At 38.3% G+C, this 22223-nt stretch overlaps 1 protein-coding gene across 1 annotated transcript in view; it reads left to right on the forward strand.

Annotated features, from left to right (window-relative positions):
- Window positions 1–547: 547 nt before the first annotated feature.
- Window positions 548–22223, forward strand: part of LOC124613175 (vacuolar protein sorting-associated protein 26C) — a 29515-nt gene continuing 7839 nt past the window's right edge. The window contains exons 1-5 of the mRNA XM_047141812.1: window positions 548–685; window positions 772–915; window positions 2732–2962; window positions 3359–3517; window positions 21870–21966. Coding sequence (XP_046997768.1) covers window positions 629–685; window positions 772–915; window positions 2732–2962; window positions 3359–3517; window positions 21870–21966 — 688 coding nt within the window. The 5' untranslated portion in view covers window positions 548–628. The remainder of the gene's footprint in view (window positions 686–771; window positions 916–2731; window positions 2963–3358; window positions 3518–21869; window positions 21967–22223) is intronic.

The raw sequence follows: 22223 nt of genomic DNA on the forward strand, positions 1-22223 counted from the left end.
TCTTCAGATCTGTTGACAATGATATTTTGAATTATCACTTTACTGAGTGACTGAAATGTAGTTCAGGTACCTATGAACATAACAATATGTTAGAATTCATTTTCTAAACACGAACTATTACGGTACTGTGCGGCTACTTACATATTAATTACACTATTAATATTTTCACAGTTGTTTCTTTAATACAAAATTAAAGCCAACGGAACAATAAACGTAAAACATACTTACCAATGACAGGTTTGTTGAGATGCAATTTTCTGTGTGGACAGATGTAACTTTTTCATACGGTGGTACGTCACAGAAATCGCAGAAGTCACAGAAATCGCAGAAAACGCAGAAGTCGCGGAAGTAGCAGAAATCGCGGAAGTAGCAGAAATAGCAGTGGCGGAGGGATACGCGACTTAGGTTCCTTAACTGCGACTCTTAACTGCGACAAATCACAGTTAAGAATAACAGATACTGAAAAGTAGCATTCACAGAAATCACTGATATCGGAAAATCGCAGTTTAGCCCATCACTCCCTTAATTGGTCAAGAATGGATGTAGATGTGTTATGTCTGTGCCCGTGATCTTTGGTGATGGCTAGTCTGTCAACAGTGTGAAGTTGCGTGAGAGGTTATGTAGGAAAATGTCAACAAATCTAGATATCAAATTGAAAAAAGCAAATAAAGTTTATCACGAAGGAGTATGTTGTAGTTCTGAGCTTCTTTGTGTTTATGTTGTCCGCAACCCAAACAATTCGTTTCTGTATTTATCTCCGTTTTTCCATAGGAGAAAATTACCGGCGTTATTTTCATTCAGTCAACGTCTGACATCAAACATGATGGAATCACTCTGGCGATGGAAGGAACTGTCAACCTGCAACTCAGCGCCAAGAATGTTGGAATATTTGAAGCATTTTATAATTCTGTTAAGGTATTTAGGCAGAAGCGTATATAGTTATATTGGAGATGGTTCGATCAGTTGTAGATGTTGACCATTTGGTGGAGCAGTTCGAAACACTGTTTAGTTTAATTGAACCGCGTATTTCTACCGAATTTATAAAGAGGCCAAGATAATTAATTTCACTGATTAAAAGAAGCGTTCGATATAGTGTAGCAACCAAGCTACCTACCTTTAAATTAAGCCAAACTTCAGTTTACGCGATAGATAAGTACGTCGCCACATCTAAGCTTTCATATTCACAATCGTTGACTTTGCCAACTCGCAATGAAATTGGCACCTTCCACCAAACTTAGATCTCGGGCTATCATACAGACTAGTCTGACACAACAACCTACAATGCAAGAACTAAGTGAGAGACGCAAAAGAAACAAATGTCAGTGTTGTGTTCGCTATTTACTTGCGTGTATGACACCATACGCCACATCATCATTATTTTATTGAATGTTCCGGAGTCCAGTATCGGTAGGCTCAGTTGATACATTTATACATATTCTGCACTCCCCCTCCCAGCCTTCCGGTATCGCAAACTAACCTGGATGTTGCCCTCTGCATTTTTCCCCTCCTCTGTATAGCCGATCAACAGATTTATTTTGCAATGACTATGTTTCATTTCAGTGTACCACATTTTTATTGAATGAGTTTTGGATGATGCAAAGGGCCCAACTACGAATATAAAGGGAATCTTACTTCTATTTGTGCTGATAGAAAGTCGAGTGTGGTATGCTTTTTCGGATTGTGCTTATTGTCTGGACACCAGTCTGCATTTTAGGTTAGCAGTTTGACTGTTTATAGAGTGACTGGTCAATAATATTTTTAAAGTTAAAGAATGGACAGCAATATGAAGTTTAATGGTCTGATTTTAAACATGTAATGTGTAAGGTTTTTATAAATTCTAATTTCCGTGCGGAGTGCCCATGCGGTTTGAGGCACTGTCATGGATTGTGCGGCCCCTCCCGCCAGATGTTTGAGCCCTCCTTCGGGCATGGGTGTGTGTGTTGTTCTTAGCATAAGTTAGTTTAAGCTAATTTAAGTAGTGTGTAAGTGTAGGGACTGATGTCCTCAACAGTTTGGTTCATTAGGAATTCCAGCGAAATATTAACAAGTGGATGACGCTAAAGTGTGATAGTGGAGTGCCTCCCCCCCCCCCCCCCCCCCACTACCTTCCCCTCAATCTTGGGTTTGGTAACTGATCTGTAGCTAGACTGAATATCTACGTTGGACTGTGATTATTTGGTTGTGAGTTAATGATGCCAATGAATGTGAATGCAAAATAAATAGGTGGTAGCATATTGATTTGTTGTGTTGCCTGATGATACATTAGCAGGATAATTAGCATACTTTGCCATATTTTATTTTTCGTTATAAAAACAGGAACTACAGGGTTACTTTAGAGAACCTATATTAGATAATGCAGAAGCTTCCTACAAGTATTTTGATACATATTTATGTAAATATGTTGTACATAAAATGCAAGGTGATCGACTGCATAACTTTGACTGTGAACTGATGACAAGACAAGTCATAACACACAAAAATATTGTCTCTAACAAGTTCCCATTTCTTTCCACAAATGTACTGCATGCTGCTTACTAATCTATCCTCTTTAACGTATCTCTCCAGTTCTTTGTCACAGGAATCCATTTCCTCAGGACCCACTCAACTAAGACTCATAAATATTGTCAGAAGATTATCTACTTTTAATTATTAGATTTGAACCTATATCTGTATTTCATCATATGTGTTTATGTTATGTTATTATACCTTATTTGTTGGTATTGCATTTCAGCCTATACAGCTAGTCTCTTGTGTCCTAGAAGTTTCTCCAACAGGAAAGATTCCTGCTGGGAAGACTGAAATCCCATTTGAATTTCCTTTGGTTCCTAAAGGCAACAGGACACTTTATGAGACATACCATGGTGTTTTTGTGAATATTCAGTACCTTCTGAGATGTGAAATTAAGAGAAACTTTTTAGCCAAAGATCTCATCAAGGTTGCTGAATTTATTGTGGAGTATAAGGTACTATCTCTTTTTCTTTTTGTGACAAAAGTGAACATTTATAAAATATGCTGATCTAGAAGATTTTTTTTTGAAAGTAGATATAGTTTCTTGCATACATTTGTCTCACCTCAAAGCACACACATAAGTAACCTATGGGGATAAAAATATTAAGCCTTTTTTTGAGAGAAGTAGGTATGGAATTTCTACAAATGCTCTGTACTTTGTATGTAGCTACTACTAATAACAATGTTTTTATAGATGCACTCTGCCTTTCTGCTTGTGGTAATTAACTTCAGCAAATCATGTAAAAGCTTTGTTAATGTGCATTAATATGTTTTATGTATATATCTCTAGAAAATTAATAGCATTTATGTAATGTTTCCTTCATTGTAACAGTCTTTTTATTATTTACAGCCAAATTCTTCTGAAAAAGCTGTGCCCCATCCTGTGAAATTCACTATCACCCCTGAGTCTCTACAAAATATTAAAGACAAAGGTCGAATTCCAAGGTTTCTGGTATCAGGACATCTTGACTCCACCATGTGTTGCATCACAAAACCATTCACTGGAGAGGTAATTCTTGCATATGAAAGAAGAAGACAGATTTAAGATGTTTACTTTGATAGTCCTGTATATACAGTGTCATATTAGTCACTGTGCTGCCAGATAAGTAAGTAATGCGAAAGAAATGTGTGTGTGTTTTTTTACCGTTCTTAATATTTGTTTCTGCTGTCTTTCATTGACTACCATCATTAGCTTGGCAGAGGCAAGCAGGCATTTCTTATGTAAATAGTTGCAAGTGAAATCATTTAATGAGTTCATTCTTGAGCATGTGTGAAACTTGTCCTGGACAATGAGTCTGACACTACTGACACTGTCATCAATATTCGATACATGTCATTAACTTTGACCAGTGACATAGGAAGTATGCGACAAATGCTGTTAACGGTCTAATCTCCAGACCAGTCTGTCATCACAAATAGGGTTCTTTTCCCCACACATTAGCTGGTTTCACTAACTCTCAACCAAACCATTACCTTCCAACCAAACTCAGACATCGGGTGAAGCTACAAATCAGCCTGTCACCACAACCATGATTTTTTGCTTTCACGTTTGTTGGCCTCACCAATTAACAACAACACTGAATATGCTTGCCAAAAGGTGACATCACAGCAGCCGTTAGTAATACATAACTACTAAAAATTGATGAATCATTTTAAATATTCCTCCTGGATCCCTTAATCTTCCTTTCTCTTCTTTTTTATTTATACAGAAAATAATTTACTGCAACTCTTGACACATTAAGACTTTCCAGACTTGGGGTACATGAACTGTCTTCCCACTTGTCTCCACACCATCCATACTAACTTCTCACCATTGTGATGAATTCTGCAACATTTAATTATTTACATTTTCTTCCTATTATCTAAATGGCAGCTGTTGCAAATGTAAAAAATAACAGTGTTACAACATATCTAAAAACATAGATGATGTGACTTACCGAACGAAAGTGCTGGCAGGTCGATAGACACACAAACAAACACAAACATACACATGAAATTCAAGCTTTCGCAACAAACTGTTGCCTCATCAGGAAAGAGGGAAGGAGAGGGAAAGACGAAAGGATGTGGGTTTTAAGGGAGAGGGTAAGGAGTCATTCCAATCCCGGGAGTGGAAAGACTTACCTTAGGGGGAAAAAAGGGGTATACACTCGCACACACACACACATCCATCCGCACATACACAGACACAAGCAGGCATTTGTAAAGGCAAAGAGTTTGGGCAGTGTTACAACAATTACACATGGTTACATCATCATCATCATCATCATCATCATCATCATCATCATCAGTTATCTCCTATATTACCAGGTCCTTTGCCTCTCCATTTTCTGCGATCCATTGCTTCCTTCTTAAGGCTGCTGTATGTTGTACCGTCCATCATGTCATCCAATATCTGGAATCTCTTCCTTCCTCACTTCCTTTTCCCTTCTACATAACCTTCTAAAACTGTTTTTATCAGTCCGTCATTCTTTCTTAATATATGCCCAATCCAATTTCTTTTTCTTCTCTTTGTTACATCTAGTAACTGCCTTTTCTCTCCCACTCTTCTCAGTACCTCTTCATTTTTTACTCTGTCCATCCAACTTATTCTTTCCATCTTCCGCCATGTCCAGATCTCAAAAGCCTCCAGCCTTTCCCTGTCTTTTTTCCTCATAGTCCATGTTTCAGCGCCATATAGAAGAACACTCCATACAAGACATTTTATGAGTCTCTTTCTGAGTTCTCTGTCCATACCGCTGCAGAAGATTCTCCTTTTCTTATAAAATGCCTCTTTTGCCATTGCTATCCTTGTTTCAATTTCTGTGGTGCACTTCCAGTCGGTGTCTATCCTGCTTCCAAGATACTTAAAATTTTGCACCTGTTCTAGTGTTTCTCCATTCAGCACAATTTTTATTTCCTTATTTCCTCCTACTGCCAATACTTTTGTTTTATTTGTGTTAATTTTCATTCCATATTTTTTTCCGTTAGTTGCAATGGTGTCCACCAAATCCTGTAATTCTTTTTCCCCTGTGGCTAGAAGGACCATGTCATCAGCAAATCTCAAGCACCCTACTCTGCTTCCTCCAATTTCTACTCCTTTGTCATCTAATGAGCATTGGTCAATCATATTTTCCAAGTACAGGTTGAAGAGAGTAGGTGATAAACAGCATCCTTGTCTTACTCCTTTCCCTAGTCTGATCCAGTTTGTACTTTCTCCTCTCACTTTAACTGAAACTTTTTGATTAAGGTAAAATGAGTTTATAAGTCTTCTGGTTTTCCAGTCCACTCTCTTTTCCCTCATAATAGTCGCCAGCTTGTCCCAAACCACATTGTCAAATGCCTTTTCTAAATCGATGAAGCACATATATAGGTCTCTTCCTTTTTCAATAAACCTTTCTCCCAAGATTCGTAGGGGCCCTATTGCATCTCTGGTGCCCGTATTCCGTCTAAAGCCAAACTGCTCCTCGCCGATATTCTCCTCTATTACTTTTTCAAGTCTTTTATTAATTATTCTTAACATCACTTTGGCTGCATGTGAAATGAGGCTGATTGTCCTGTGCTCGCTGCATTTCTTGGCTCCTTGTTTTTTCGGTAATGGAATCATTACTGTTGTCAAAAAGTCCTCAGGCCATTCACCACTGTCGTATATTTTATTACATAACCTCAATATTTCTCTTATTCCATTTTGGTTCAAGCATTTTAGTATTTCTCCCGGTATTGTATCTGTACCTACTGCTTTGCCATTTTTCATTGCAGCAATGGCAGACTTTACTTCTTCCATTATGATGGTCAGTCCTTTCTCTTCATCACTTACACTGTTGTGTGATTCAAGTTCCAGAGTTTCTGGTTTGCTATTTGTGTCATATAGCTCTTTTATATATTCTTCCCATCTCTGGAGGACATCGTCACGATCTTTGTACACTACCTCTTCGTCTTTGCTCAAAATTTCCATAGTAGCACTTCCTGCTCTGTTTTGTTCCCATGTCATAGTCTTTACTTTGTTGTATAGTAAGTCGTATCTTCCCTTCCTGTCCAGTTCTTCAATTTCATCACATTTCTCTTTTAGCCATTGTTTCCTAGCCTGCTCTGTTTCTCTTCGCAGTTCATTATTTAACCTTCGGTATATCTTTCTTGCATCTTCAGTGTTCTTGTTTTTCAATTTTCTTCTCTCCTCCATCTTGGAAATCATTTCTTGTGTGACCCACGGTTTTTTTGACCTTTTCCCTTTTACATATCCTATATTTTGCTGTCCTGCTTTAATGATTCCTTCTTTCAGCATATTCCAGTACTCGTTGGCATTATCAGGTGCTTCTTTGTCTCGTAATGTGTTTAGAAAGTCCCGAGACAGCATTTCTGTAATTTGTTCTTTGTTGGACCTTATCTTCTCTAGATCCCATTTCTTCACCATTGTCGCCTTTTTCAGTATTTTCATTCTTATTTCTATTTCTGCCATAAGTAAGTTGTGGTCACTATTAATATCTGCACCTGATAATGTGTGCACCTTCTTGATTCCATTCCTGTATCTTTCTTCTACCAGTATAAAATCGATTTGGTTTCTATATTTATCCCCTGGTGATTTCCAAGTGTACAGCCTCCTCTTATGGTTCTTGAATCATGTGTTTGCCACTATCAGCTGCCTTTCCCTGCAGAAGTCAATTAACCATTCACCTCTGTCATTTCTCTTTCCAAGACCATGACTGCCTACTATGTTTACCTCTTTCCCTTCTCCCACAATGGCGTTCCAGTCTCCCATTACTATTTTGCAGCATTTTTTATTTTCGTCCATTATTCTCTCTATTACATTGTACGTTTCCTCTACAATTTAGTCATCATGTTCTGAAGTTGGCATATACACCTAGACAATCAGTAAATCTTTTTGTGCTCCTTTCAGCCTTACATGGTTACATAATATGTTACAAAAAACAGTGGTTGTATCTTGTATCTATTTTACACACGTATTACTTTACAGTGATATGCCATTGGTTTGTATCATAAACAGCTTCCTGAAATTTCTTGAATGAGTACAAATATTTTTCTATCAGAAAAGTTTTTATTTCTTGTTAAAATCATTCCCTTTGCATGTTCTTTGGTAGTTTAGTAGTTTGTCAAACCAAGTCAAATCATTGATGTATGGGCTTCATTCCATTGTTTTTAATTTTGTCCTATATTGAAAGATTTTTATTTTCGTGGTGTTGTAATCATGTACCCACTGAAATTGGCGAATTCAGATTATTGACCTATAAAAATATAATTAATTTAAATGTGTATAAAGATTAAAGTATTTGTGTTGCACAAACTCTTCATGATATGATTCTCCATTGCTTATTGCAGGTAAAAGAATGATAATGGGAAGTTACGGCAAAATGCAAATAATTTATACGATATGAATAAGTGAGGGAGAGGCAGCATTTGCTGGGATAGGAATCTGACACATGGGCATCGACACCTGTGGGTTCGTGCAGCACACACTGACAATAAGATCGAGGCGTGGATAGAGAGGGGGTGACTGAATAGAGGGAGAGGAGATATGGCAAGAGAATGAGTGAAGTTAGGCTCCTGGGGCAGGGTAGAGGTACAGGTTCTTGTGCCTAGAAATGAGAATCATTCTACCCACAACACTTCCCACCATATCTCAAATGCTATTCCACTGCCCATGGTACCTGCACAATACCTTGGTCTATCTCTATGCCACACTCACTCCCAGCAATTTGCCATATGGGTCATATCTCAGCTAGCAAGTCCTACTCCAATTCAGATGCAGACTTATTGTATCCCATTAGAGACGGGCCACCTTTGAAAGCAGCCATGTCATATATCAGCTCTTCTGCAATTTCTGCATAGTGTTCTATCTGGGTACGACTATCAGCCAGCTATCCAGCCAAATGAATGGTCACCACCAAACATTAGTCAGGAGCAGAGTGTTTACGACCTGCTGGTAGAACATGCTGCTGAACATAATATGCTTGATTACATTGGCTGCTTCACAACCCAAGGCATCTGGATCCTTCACTCCCCCCCCCCCCCCCCTCCCCACCTCCCACCCCATCCCCCTCCCATCAATACCAGGTTTTCTAAGTAGATGTGAGTTGTCCTTGAAACACATCCTATGTCCCTGTGATCCTCCTGGCATCAACCTCCATCAGCCACCTACCCCATACCCACCTCCACCAATCTGCTCCAGGATTCTAAGTTCACTAGAACTGCACCCGAACACTCTTTTGTGCAGTCTCTGCTTCCTCTTTTGTGTCACCCACTCCCTATCCTCTTCTTGATGTAAATGTCATTATGCGGTGCATGAACCCACTGGTGCCAGTGACTGTATGTTGCCTCTACTATTGATGAGTTGTTGCTGTGTATAAGACTTATTACCCTCTCCTGTCATACTCTCATTAAGTGAACATCAGCTGCATAGACCCATAACTCAATCCCCTAGTTAAGACAGAAGTAAATTGTTCCATAGTATACAATTTGTAATGTTTGGCTGTGCATTATCTTTGCAAGCTGGCTAAGGAGATGTAAGCCACTATTGACTGTTCTGCATAACAGAATTAATGTGATTTATCCACCACAGGTATTCATCACCATACACACCCACAAATTTACAGCTGTCAGTTTCTTTTGCAAGATGTTACATACATTATTCACATTGGTGTGATGAGAACTGCCTATTTTAATTGTCAGTAACTGAGATTTGGTGATATTTATCTTGAAGCTGTGATTGTTATAGTATTTAGTTAATTTGCTTACTCCACTACTAGCAAAGAATTATACGTACTTACTCTCAACCACAGAACATAACTGAGGTGTTACTTGCATTGCTGTTGTATAAGACTTAATGAGTTGTGCAATGTTGTTATTGTATGATTATGTGATTGCAGAACAACCTTTGGAAGCAGTTAATTCCATAAAATATGTAGGTGTATGTGCACAGAGAAATTTAAAGTGGAACAACCACATATATCTAATCGCTGGGAAGGCTGATGGCAGACTGAGATTCAGTGGAAGAATCCTCAGGAAATGTAATCCATCAACAAAGGAGGTAGCTTACAAAACCCTTGTTCGATCAGTACTTGAATATTGCTCATCAGTATGGAATCCAGGCCAGATAGAATTGATAGAGGAAATATATATGATCCAGAGAGTTCATTTAGTAAGCACATAGCATCACAGAGATGATCAACCAGTGACAGATGCTGCAGGAGTGGCATTCTGAATCACAGTGTAGTTTTGTGTTAAAGTGCTGAGAGCATATGATCCTAGAAGAGTCTGGAAATATGTTGTTTCCTCTTTTGTGTATCGTGTGAAAAGACTAGAAAGATAAAATCAGAGATATTCAAGCCCACACAGAGGCTTATTGGTAATCATTCTACCCATGAACTATTCACTGCTGGAACAGAAAAGGAGGGGGGGAGGGAGTTTGTGAGTGACAGTGGACACAAAGTACCCTCCGCAATATGTGGCAAGGTGGCTTGTGAAGTATAGATGTAGGTGTAATACACATTATCTGATTAAAGTTATCTGGACACTCCTGTCTAATACAGAATTGAAAACTAGACATCATGAGTCACTGACCTGCTAGTGTAAAATGTGGCAGGAAGTATTGTGTTGTCCGTAGAGAAACAGTAACAGGAAAACGGATAGGCCATGAGAGCTCAGAGACTTCAAAGATTGACTAGTTGCTGGCTGTCAACTGAGTATACTCATCAGGGAAACTTCAACCCTTCCAAAGCAGATGTGATTGTGAAGTTGAAACACGGAGGAAAAACCACAGCGAAACCAAGGCCAAGCAGACCTCGTGTACTGATGAACAGGGACTGTCGAGCATTGTGGAGGGTAACTATGAAATCAGCAAAAGGAATCACTCAAGAGTTCCAAAGTGCTACCTGCAGTCCAGTTAGCACAATGACTGTGTGTAGGGAGTTAAAAAGACTGGAGTACAGTGGTCGAACAGCTCCTCGTAAGCCACACATTTATGTAGCCAATGCTAAGTGATGCTTGAGTTGCTGTAAAGAGCAATGCCACTGGATTAGGATAAGTGAATGATTTGGAGTGATGAGTTGCGCTACTGTCTAAAGCGGCCCGATGATGGAAGGGTTCGAGTTTGGATAATGGGTGGAGAACGTTACTTGCCATTGTGTATTACGTCACTATTAAATTATAGAGGAGGTCGTGTTATGATATGGGACATTTTTAAAGTTAGTGTATGATCTCTATATTCTACTTAAGAAAATGCTAAATGCAGTATGATATGAACACATTTACAGCATTTTTCACTGTCTACAGCAGAGAAACAGTTTGGAGTTGATGATTGTTTGTATCAGTGTAACAATGTACTATATTATAAAGCAGCATCTGTAAGGCCATGGTTTGTGGAAAATAACATTCTTGAAATGGACTGGCCTGCCTACAGCATACACATGAATCCAGTGGAACACCTTTGCGATGAGTTATGAGGGGCAGTCAAATGAAAATCGAAACTCACCACAACAGATGAAATAACCAATTTCTGTTTCATAGAATGTGGTCAGCTGCTGACAGATCCCCAACTGCATCCATTCTTGCACTTCCTCACCTGACTGAAACCAACATTTATGCATGTCTTTCTTAAGGTTACGAAAGATGTGAAAATCGTATGGTGAAAGATCTGGGCTGAATGGAGGATGTTGCAGTGTTTCCCAACCAAATTGCTGAAGTGTAGCATTCGTCCAAATGGCAGTGTGGGGGTAGGTGTTATCGTGAAATGAGATGATTTCATGCAACAGCATTCCCATGCGGTTTGACTATGTGCAGTGTTGCAGTTTCTGCAAAGTGTCTTCAGAGTACTGTGCATTGATTGTGGTTCCGTGCTCGAGGAACTTGACATCAGAGGCCCTCTGCAGTCGAAAACATCATCATGACCTTACCTGAATGTGTGTGAGTAGCTTTGGATTTCTTTGATAGAGGAGATGTGGGATGTTTCCACTGTTGGCTTTGCCTTTGCCCTTGGGCTGTTGGAATGCTGTTGCATGGAATCATCCTGTTGCACAATAATGCCAGCTCCCATACTGCCACTGAAACAAAGGCTGTGCTTCAGCAATTTGTTTGGGAACACTTCATCGTCCTCTGTACAGCTGTTATCTTTCAGCATGTGCTTTCCCCATTTTTGGCAACCTGAAGAAAGACATGCATGGACATCATTTTCAATCAGTGAAGAAGTGGGTGCAGTTGGGGATCTCTCAGCAGCCAACCACATTCTATGAAACAGAAAGATCAATGGGATTAATATTTAACACATGTGGTGATTACTTTTGAGTGGAACTATTCCATGGTCCTTTTGTAGCAGGTGTTTGGGTTTCATTTGACTGGCCATTAAGAATGTCATTTTCACTACAGATCCCCACATCCAACATCACAACTTTCTCAGGCTTCAGCTCTTGAGAAAGAATTGGCTGCAATTCCCCACAGACATTCACACACTTCACTGAAAGTGTTCCGAGCGGAAGTTGAGCTGTCTCACAGACACAGGGTTGACACACCCCATGTTAATATGCACTAATAGATATAGGTGTCTGGATACTTTTGATCAGTTAGCAGAGAAAGCAACCAGGTATTGAGCTCTGTGGTACACATTACATTACTCTGTCACTGGTGGTTGAAAGTTTATAATCTTGTCATCTAATCTGTAAGTCACTTGAGTGCATTGCTTATGATTCAGCAGGTATGTGGCTTCAGCAGTTTTGAAGTAACCTGCAGGTTACTGAGTCAAAAGCCCTTATCAGGTATAAAAATATACTTGCAATCTGCACCCTGTGGTACAACAGACAATGTGCTCGGTTAAAGTTATGCGTGATTCTTCACTAAAGCCATGCTGAGAATCTATAAGCAGTTTTCATTTTGTGAAGAAGGCAGTACGCTATGACAGGCTAATTCTTTCAAGTATTGCACTAAATCTGGAAATTAATGATATTGATCTGTAGCTGGATACATTTTTCTCACTTCCTTTTTTGTACACTAGTTTCACAACACTCATTTTTAGAACAGGTCAATACTTTTTCTGTAATGCTGCAATTAATCAGATAGGTAAGAGGTTTCGAGATACCGTTTACACTTACTTTAGTGGTTGCACTGGTTGTGCTCCCCTATCCAAATGAATATTTCTTCTTTAGCATATGTGGTACCTTGCTTACTTTCTGCTCATTCACCTCCATAAATTCAATTTCAGTACATTGAGTGTGGTGACATAGGGTCTTGACCTTTGCATTTATAATACAGGCTGGTTAATCAATAAGAGAAATGAAATATTTATTAAAAATATTACATATAGTGTTTGGGATTTTCACAGTGTTACAGTCATGTCATATGCTGAATGATTCCATATCCATCTTCTCAGTACCTTTACAGTATTTATCAGTTATCTCCCAGAATGTTTTACATATATTATCAGATTTCTCTGCTACTTTGTTTTTAATTTGCCTAATAATGTTCTCAATTTCAGTTTTAAATGTTTTCTTAGCCTTATTGTATTTTTCCTTTATAAATCAACAGTGTACCTTCTTCATTTCTCTGACAGGGCAGTGAAGATCATAATATTTTGACAGTGTTGAACAGAACTCATTTAATTCATCATCAGACCCTTTCACCTAATACTCGGAAACCAATGTTTCCTCTACTAGTTTTATTTATAGGCATTAATGTTTGAGCTGTTCAGAGTTTGTTTCTACAACACATCTTTGTTACTTTTGGTGCGACTGAATGTAGGTAGTCTATCACCTGAAAAAAGCTGTCAGAATAATAAAAATTACATGTTTGCTGTTCATGGCTTAAACTATTCTAGAGTTAACCTCTTACAGATCATTGCGCCACAATATAGAACTTCACTCAAATCCTTGGACCTGAAAGTTAAGTCTATATGGACATCACTGTTGTAGCTTGTGATGTTAATGTATACATCCTAATTCATCTCCATGTGATTTTCATGGTAATCTTCAGATTAGTCGAAAATAATAAATATAGTTGATAGTGAATACAACTGCAAGTCTTTGGAGATGATTTTAAAGGATAGATGGTTACCCACCATATGAAACACATTATTTCACACTATTGAAGAATACTGCTTCATACAGTTCATTAAATAAATGAACATCATATGGCTTCCATTCTGTTATAAGCCTGTGATCTTGAGCCACTTTCAGGCCAATATTTATGCCTTATTGTATAAAAAAAGTAACTTGAGAAAATTATAAAATTATGAGAGAAAGATTGCTGTCTCTTAGTTACCTTCAGGAGGTATCAATATTGCAAACAGGTACTAATAAAACTGACACTATCATATCTTTCAGAACTAACAGTTCCTTCTGTGGGGAGGAGAGAGATCTAGATTAGGGAAGGTTAAAAAGGAATGGCAGGTTTTGACTACTACCCTTTCAATCAGCAATCCAAAGTTTCTCTACACTGATAGTCACATGCTAAATAAAACTTCCTTGCAATATTTCTTGGTTTTCAGATAGGCATTTATTTGTTTAGCAGCTTATGGTGCATACCTATGGAGCATGTCCAAGCATGTATGTGCTTTGTCAGTTTTACACATTAAGGAACATTAGTTGTACTGATCCATTATGCACATTGGCTTAGCTAACTAATAAATTTTAGCCAAAATACCTCTTCAGTTAACTTACATAATTTTAGATACAGTAAGCCAAAAGATTTTATGAGGCATACATATTCTAAATACACAAATGAAAGAAAATTTCATATTTGTAATTCTGTACCATGGTTACATCATGTTAGATATAATGCCTAAGACTGTCTTATATGGTACACACATTCTAACTTCAGTTTTGTTTACAGTAGTACAAATTTAAAAACAAAAATACTGTACCAAAGTTACACAATTTAGATACAGTAATAGTTTTAAAAAATTACCTCATTTTACTTTACGTTTTTCTCTCTTCATGTGTACATTTTTGTATCATAACTCTGCCTGTTTAATTCAGTTAATTTCATGTGAAAGTAATTCTCTGATTGAATATAAAGGGGTTTCTAATAGTAGCTGTTTCATCAAAAGTTCAAATTTAACTTTTGATTTGGCATTAGTGATGTGTGGTGGTAAACGGTTGTACAACTTTCCTGCCATGTGATCATTGTTTCTCTGAAGTTGAGTTATGTTGTGCTGTGGAATTCTTTGTTTCATGCAGTTTCTAGTATGGTGATGATGGTGATGATGTATGTCCTTCTTTCTGTTGAATTTATCTTTACCGTCCCAAGTGAGAAACGGAATTTTGTGTACATACAAACTATAGAAAGTAGAATCTTATATTTTTTAAAATAGATGCTTGCAGCTGTCTCTTGTTCTTATGTTTCCTATTATGATGAATACTCTCTTTTGTAGTTTGAATATTTTAATTGCATCAGTTGAGTGACTCCAGATTTCTATAAAATAGTTCTTTATAAAACTGAAGTATGAAAAATGCACCACACACATATCATTTCCAGTTATTAGTGGTGTAATTTGTCTGAGAAGCAAAAGCAGCAGTGCTAAGTTTATTGCTAATGTTAGCAATACAAACTTTCCACCCTGGACAACTGTCTACAGTGACCCTTAAATTTTTTTGCCTATGACCACTCTTACATCTCGCTTTTGTAATTTAATCAGTTCATTTAGGAGGAGTCCTAGAATGCTGCCTTGTGGCACACCGCATTTTATGTCTTATAGTTACTTGGATGACACTTCCACTGCTTGTTTTCTGCTCTGCAGAAATGACTTCAAGATATTGAGGGTTGTTCTTCTAATTTTGTACATGTGTAGCTTCATTTTTAAAATTAACTGGACCAAAGGCATTACGTAAGTCACAGAAAAACTCCAACAGGGATTTGACCTTGGTCTAGGTCTGCTGATGTTACATAATCCTGGATGCAAGACCTGCCCCATACATCCTCCCACCATCACCTACTCCAGTCCAGTCGGTAACATCACCTATCCCATCAAAGGCAGAGCTATGTGTGAAACCAGTCATGTGATTTACAAGCTAAACTGCAACCACTGTGCTGCATTCTATGTAGGCATGACAACCAACAACCTGTCTATCCGCATGATTGGCCACCGACAAACTGTGGCCAAGAAAGAAGTGGACTACCCTGTTGCTGAACACGCTGCCAAACATGATATCCTTAATTTCAATGACTGCGTCACAGCCTGTGCTATTTGAATCCTTCCCACCAACACCAGCTTTTCTGAATTGTGCAGGTGGGAAATTTCTCTGCAATACATCCTATGTTCCCATAACCCTCCTGGCCTCAACCTTCGTTAGTCACTGTCCTCACCCATCCAGTCCCTTCCCTGTTCCCATTCCAGCATTACGCAGCCATCATTCCACCACCACACCCAGTCTTTTTATTGCTCTCCTTTTCCGCTACTCCCCCCCCACCCTGCACCTCTCTCCTGTGCTCAGTCTAACCTTCTGCACTTCGCTCTCCACCATCCCAACCATACAATCCCTCGCACTACCTGTTCCAGCCTCCTCCTTACCCCCACCCAATGACCACTCCCATTGTGCACCTTCCTGCTAGCTGTGTGGTTTCAGTTGCCTGAGACTGCAGTCATGTTTGTGAGTTATGTGTGTGTGTGTGATGCGTGTGTGTGTGGGGGGGGGGGGGGGGTGAGGGAGGGATCGTGTAGTGCATATGTATGTCTATTGTTGACGAAGGCCTTAACGGCCGAAAGCTATGACTGTGAGAGTCTTTTTGTTGTGTCTGTCTGCCACTCAGCATCTCCACTAGGCTATATGGTGAGTAGCAACTTTCCTTCTCGGAATACTGTTACTTTCCATACTGGATTTTCCATTGTTTGATTTTGTAGCTGTGGCAGGTTTCCTCCCTTTTTCCTTTTTAGTTTGGGTTTGCTTGGCAAACTCTCTTCAATAATCAAGCAACAGACATCCAAATAAGTTACTTAAAAGATTCAGTTAAGTATGATGTGCACTTAGAGGTCATATTATTATTATGGTCTGCTAATGCCCTGCTACATTATTTCATTGGCAGTGCCAATAAACTGAACTACTTCCAATCCATGATCTAATGGTTAGCTTAGGTGGCTACAATGTGAATATACTAGATTCAGTTCACAGTGACTTCAGAAATTTTTGTGGTGGCAGATCTAGAATGGAGTCCACTCAGCCCTCTTGTGGCCAAATGAACTTGCTTGAATTATTAAGCAGAAATATCATCAGTACTACTGATATGCACATATAAAAATTACGGCTGTTGGTTTGCTACATTTGACCTAGTCACTGCATAGTGCTGCTCACTCTGGAATTATTTGCACTTGAGGGAGAATGGCCAAAAGGCCACCCATTCCAGGGTGCTTAATGGTACACAAGTCTCTGCAAGGAACAGAACAGTAGTGAATGGAGACTGTCAGTTGGCTGTCATAGCTTGTGACCCACACACCTTGTACACTAAATGTGAGGCTGTATATTTTTTGTGAATGTTAACTTAATTGTAAATGAAAAGTGATTCTCTAATGTATGTCATCATTCATTGCAATCTGAATGGATTCAAACTATTGTGCAGTCCTTCTAAATTCCTGGTCATCCAGTAATGACAATATTATGAAAATGTTGTATTGCTACTCATAATATAGCAGAGATGTTGAGTTACAGATAGGCACAACAGAAAGACTGTCAATTAAGTAAGCTTTTGGCCAAAAGGCATTCTTCTCAATGAGACAGCTCTCTCTCTCTTTCTCTCTCTCTCTCTCTCTCTCTCTCTCTCTCTCTCTCTCTCTCTCTGTCTGTCTGTCTCTCATGCAAACAGAACTCGCACACACATAACCACCATCTCTGGCTGCCACAGCCAGACTCCTCTGGCAACATTTACAGTATGCACATTTGTCTGTGGATGTTAAGATTCTGGTCCTCTGGGCCAGCTCCAGGAAGGGCAGCTTTCACCAGTGATGTAGTTGAATTTAGTAACCAAACAGTGGCATTATCCTAGCATTTGGACCTAATAGTTCCTTCTGAGGAGAGTAGAGAAGAATAGATTGGGAAGAAATAAAAAGAGTTCTCTCTCTCTTATTATATTCAGTCAATACTTTAATCTCTGTGCATCTGCTGCATCCAAATCCTCTATAATCCATTATCCAGGTACTAATCTTTCTCAGCTCCTAAATGCCCGCCTTTGCTTGTCATTCCAGTGCCATTTCACTTTTCTGGTTGCTGTTGCGCATGACCCATTAACTTAAACCTTCTTCTCTAAGACTTTTCCTCCCTTGTCTATTTTTTAAGTACCTCTCATGTCACACCTTATTGTCTACTTAAATTTTAAAGTTAGTTGCTTGTATTTCTACTTCATTATTGTCTGGATCTGCCACAATCCATGTTTTCCTTCCCATGTTTTCAGGTACTATGTCTTCAACTCCATATAAATATTTCTTGTGGGTGAAAGCTGTGTAATAATGCTTCCTTGATAAGAGAATTCCTTCCCTGCTTTCTATACTAAGCAAGTTGCTATTCTCCTTGGTACTACTCATTGTTATCTTCACCTTACTTTTTTTTAAAATCTGTAAGTCGTACTCTGTGCTAATCATTTTATTCAAACTACTCATTGTTATCTTCACCTTACTTTTTTTTTTTAATCTGTAAGTCGTACTCTGTGCTAATCATTTTATTCATTTTTTTCAAGTCTTATAAGCCTTCATCAATTTTGAGTGGAATAGCTATGATGTGTGTGCATTTTGGCAGCTCTTTGCCGTGAAATGTTATTCATCTTTTTCATTTAAAAAAAAAATTCTTCACTGTTTGCTTGATGTACAAACTCACCTCATCATGCCATGTTATTATAAACTCCTCTCTGATATTTCACTTTTATTGCTCCCACATGTGTTTTGTAAATTACTCATACGTCGCTGTAATTTACTGGCATTTTTTGTAGAAATTGAAACATATTAGATTATCAAAAAAAAATTTTCTAAGTCCATAAGTGATGTGAAGAAACAGTTTATTAATTACACTTAAAGGAAAATTCATTTAAGCAAACTTAAAATCACAAGAGAAAGAAGTGTCATCGCTACTTACCTCATCACAATTCCCTGCATTGCCAACACAACACTCGAAATAAAAGGCAGCACTTCTAATTTTCAGAAATGTAACTAGGAAAGAGGAATAGGTAAGGGAAGTTGTAAATGGGGACCTCGTATTCTTAGGCTAAGGAGGCAAAAGTGAAGAATAAAACAGGTGATACAAGAGACAGAGTATGAACTAAAGATAGATTAGATGAGTGAGAGAAAATGGAAAGTGAAATTAACTGTATAGTTAAGGAATAGAGAGAAATTGGACATAAGTTAAGCTGCGGGGAGGGGTGGGGAGTTGAGAGGAAGAAGAGGTTTCATCACATATGTTGGAGATAGGGGGAAGGCATTAATAAACAGGTGAAGTAATTTCTAATAAACAATATGTAGGGTAGGAATGAAGAAGAACCTAGGCAAAGGCGAAGAAAGATGTGCCAGAGTAAACATTCAAAAATAATGCATTTATTAATATGACAGCTTAAGCTCAGGAATAACAGATGGTACAGAGTGGGAACTAGAAATGAATTAGAATAGGAAGAGAAACTTCATTCATCATTGCCTCCTTTTCTCCTTCTTTCTTTCCAATATGGTGTCTGACATAACTTATTTACCTTTGTTATTTACTTACTTTTCCCTTTCCCCCTTCTATGCAACTCATCTTTCTCCCTCCCCCACTTTTCCTGCCACGCGGGATTAGCCGAGCGGTCTAGGGCGCTGCAGTCATGGACTGTGCGGCTGGCCCCGGCGGAGGTTCGAGTCCTCCCTCGGGCATGGGTGTGTGTGTTTGTCCTTAGGGTAATTTAGGTTAAGTAGTGTGTAAGCTTAGGGACTGATGACCTTAGCAGTTAAGTCCCATAAGATTTCACACACATTTGAAAATTTGAACCACTTTTTCTTTTCCCCCTACTTCCTATTCATTTATTACTAAATTTGCTTCATTTTGCATTTTCTCTTCCTTTTTAGGATTCTATACCTCAATTGAAAAAGTGGAACCCTTATATGATCACCTTGTTGTCTACCTGTCTGTCTGTCCTACAGTTAGATCCCTTTTTCTCAGGAACAGGTAGAGTATCAAGTTGAAAGTTATGTTGTTCACTAAAATCTGCAGTCCCTTGGCAATGTGAAAAATTTTAAGCTTCTAAGTTAGTGCAATCAAAAGATTTTGGCCAATTATTTCACACGTTTTGATACTCACAAACTCGCTCATCAAAACCTGTAGGGTACTTCCCGTTGACTTAGAATCATAAAATTTGACAAGAACCACAAGATTTCACAGTACAAGTAAATGAAAAAATATGAAAACTGTAATTTGTAATTATATCATATAACATTTTTTCTTCTTGGATTTATTGTATGTCTGTTAAGACTCCTATTTTCCAAGAAAAGGTAGAGGTATCTAGTTGAAATTATGTAAAATATGAATGTCTGTGGTCCTTTAGCAGTGTAAATAATTTAGGCTTTTAAGTAAGGCAGTCAAAGTATATGGCCATACATGTCACATATTTTGATAGGCCATATATGTCATGATATTGATACTCATGAACTCCCTCATCGAAACCTATAGCTGAACTAGCTACGTACATGTTGTCCTGATGGTTTAGTTGTAAGGTGCATGTTGGGTCACCAAGAGGTCAAGTGATTGAATCTTGGTCAGGCTATGGATTTTTCAGTTTTTGTTTTAACCTTGCCTTCTCCTCTCAACAATGTGAGGAGTTGCCAGAAGGAACATGGGGTTTAGATTCCTCATTAAACTGTAGGTCCCCTGCAAGTCCCCAAAGGTCATTGATCCACACAATATTATTATTATTGTTATTGTTGTTATCATTATTATCTATACTTATAATCAAGTTTGCACAGAACCCTCAGACCATGAGTCCTACTTGTCCAGTTTTTGAATTCATCTTTACTTACATGCTGTCCCTTCTCTCATCACTGAATTGAAGCTGTCACAGTGGTTGCTAACATATATTATAGTCGACCACTTACTCTTTTTGATGCCTTTCCTGTTCTCTGACTACAGCCTGAGTGGCCTACCACCTCCTTTCTTCCAATATTCCCTAATCAGTTCCTTTTCTTCCCGAAGAAGGAACCTTTATTTCAAAAGCTAGGAGTGCTGAGTTCTGTTTCAGGTGGTGGTGTCTGCAGTAGCAGCAGTCGTCCCTTGTGAAGGTCATTACTTCTAATCTGTTTCTTTCAGATACCCCCACCATACGAAGTCACAAGCAGGCAAGCCTGATGATCATCAAGGCTGCAGCATGTCACTGAAATGAGAAATGAGGCTTACAGGGAAAATATTCCTCACAACTGCCATGGATGCATTTGCAGTGTGTGATGTTGCACTGTTCCATTTAAAATAAAAGTTCCTGATATTGATCTCTTGTCTCCACAATTTTGGCAGCTGTCACTGTTACACTATGGTCCTCAAAAAAATAAGATATGATTACACCAATAGCAGCTATGGTGCACCACACAGTGTGTCCAGAAGCCCAAAAGTGATAACTGTGCTTATTAACTGACCCATTTAAGTGAAGATTCCCCACATTGCTCAAAAACACTATTGCATTTGAATAATCTTCAAAGAGCACTTGCGTACATGCATTGAAGTCTTCTCATTGCTAAAAGATCCAATCTTTGTTCTGCTGAACAACAAGCATTTTATGTGGATATAATTTTGAATCCAGACATGACATTTTTATAACAGATCCACTGCTCATCTATAGACGGTGTGCATATATTGATGTCTGGACCCGCTCAGTCTCTCGATGATTGCTTCTCTCACAACAGTGATGTTTTAAGGTATTGTTCTTTTTATCAGGACTTGGTGGTTTCTTTTTAATAATTTTTCATGTTTTTCTTATGGTAGGATTGTATTACAACTTGGAGCTATTCGATTAAAATGGCAATGAAATATCTGCAGTGTTGCAATGACAGGCTCAACATTTAAGAGAAAAATGTCGTAAACGAACACATGATACTCAATCATCCATTGTTCTATTGCTGCTGAAACGGCAGAAAGCCCTGAAGTGCATGATATATGCACCATCTCCCTCCACTAATGACAGTAAAATGCTAGCTAATCTAAAAAAAAAAAAAAATTGTTTCTTGTAGGTCACACAGTAATTATTATTATTGTTATTATTAGCATCAGAATTCTTCTCCATTTGGCTGAAAAATAACATAGTTCTTATGCTGATGTTGTTTGGTATGCGCCCTCTCCATTATTTTGTGTACAAATAATTGTTTTCCATGTTTTGTAATAATGTATTATGTGTAATGCATGTACCCATTACTTGAAGTACAGATATGCTCCAGTACATTACGTGATTATTACTGCTTGCAGCTTGTAGTGGAACACTGTGAAGTACCTATCAAGTCTGTGGAACTACAGTTGGTGCGTGTAGAAACATGTGGATGTGCTGAGGGATATGCAAGAGATGGTAAGTTTCAGCATTTAGAATGTGAAGCATTTTTTTTTCCATTTATATCACCAATAGATCAAAATAAACCAAATGTGGCTTTTCAGGACCTCAACAAAGAAAACACAAAATAGATGTCATTGTTGATTTTCTATCTTATAGGATAGATTAACTAAATGTTAGAAGATTAATTATTTACAGCCTTTGAAATGGGAGCTTTTTACCAGTTTGTTTGTGGAATATGGTTGTCATATTTCTCTAGAATTGTAGTCTACTTC

Source organism: Schistocerca americana, chromosome 4, assembly GCF_021461395.2.
Source record: "Schistocerca americana isolate TAMUIC-IGC-003095 chromosome 4, iqSchAmer2.1, whole genome shotgun sequence".
Lineage (NCBI taxonomy): Eukaryota > Metazoa > Arthropoda > Insecta > Orthoptera > Acrididae > Schistocerca > Schistocerca americana.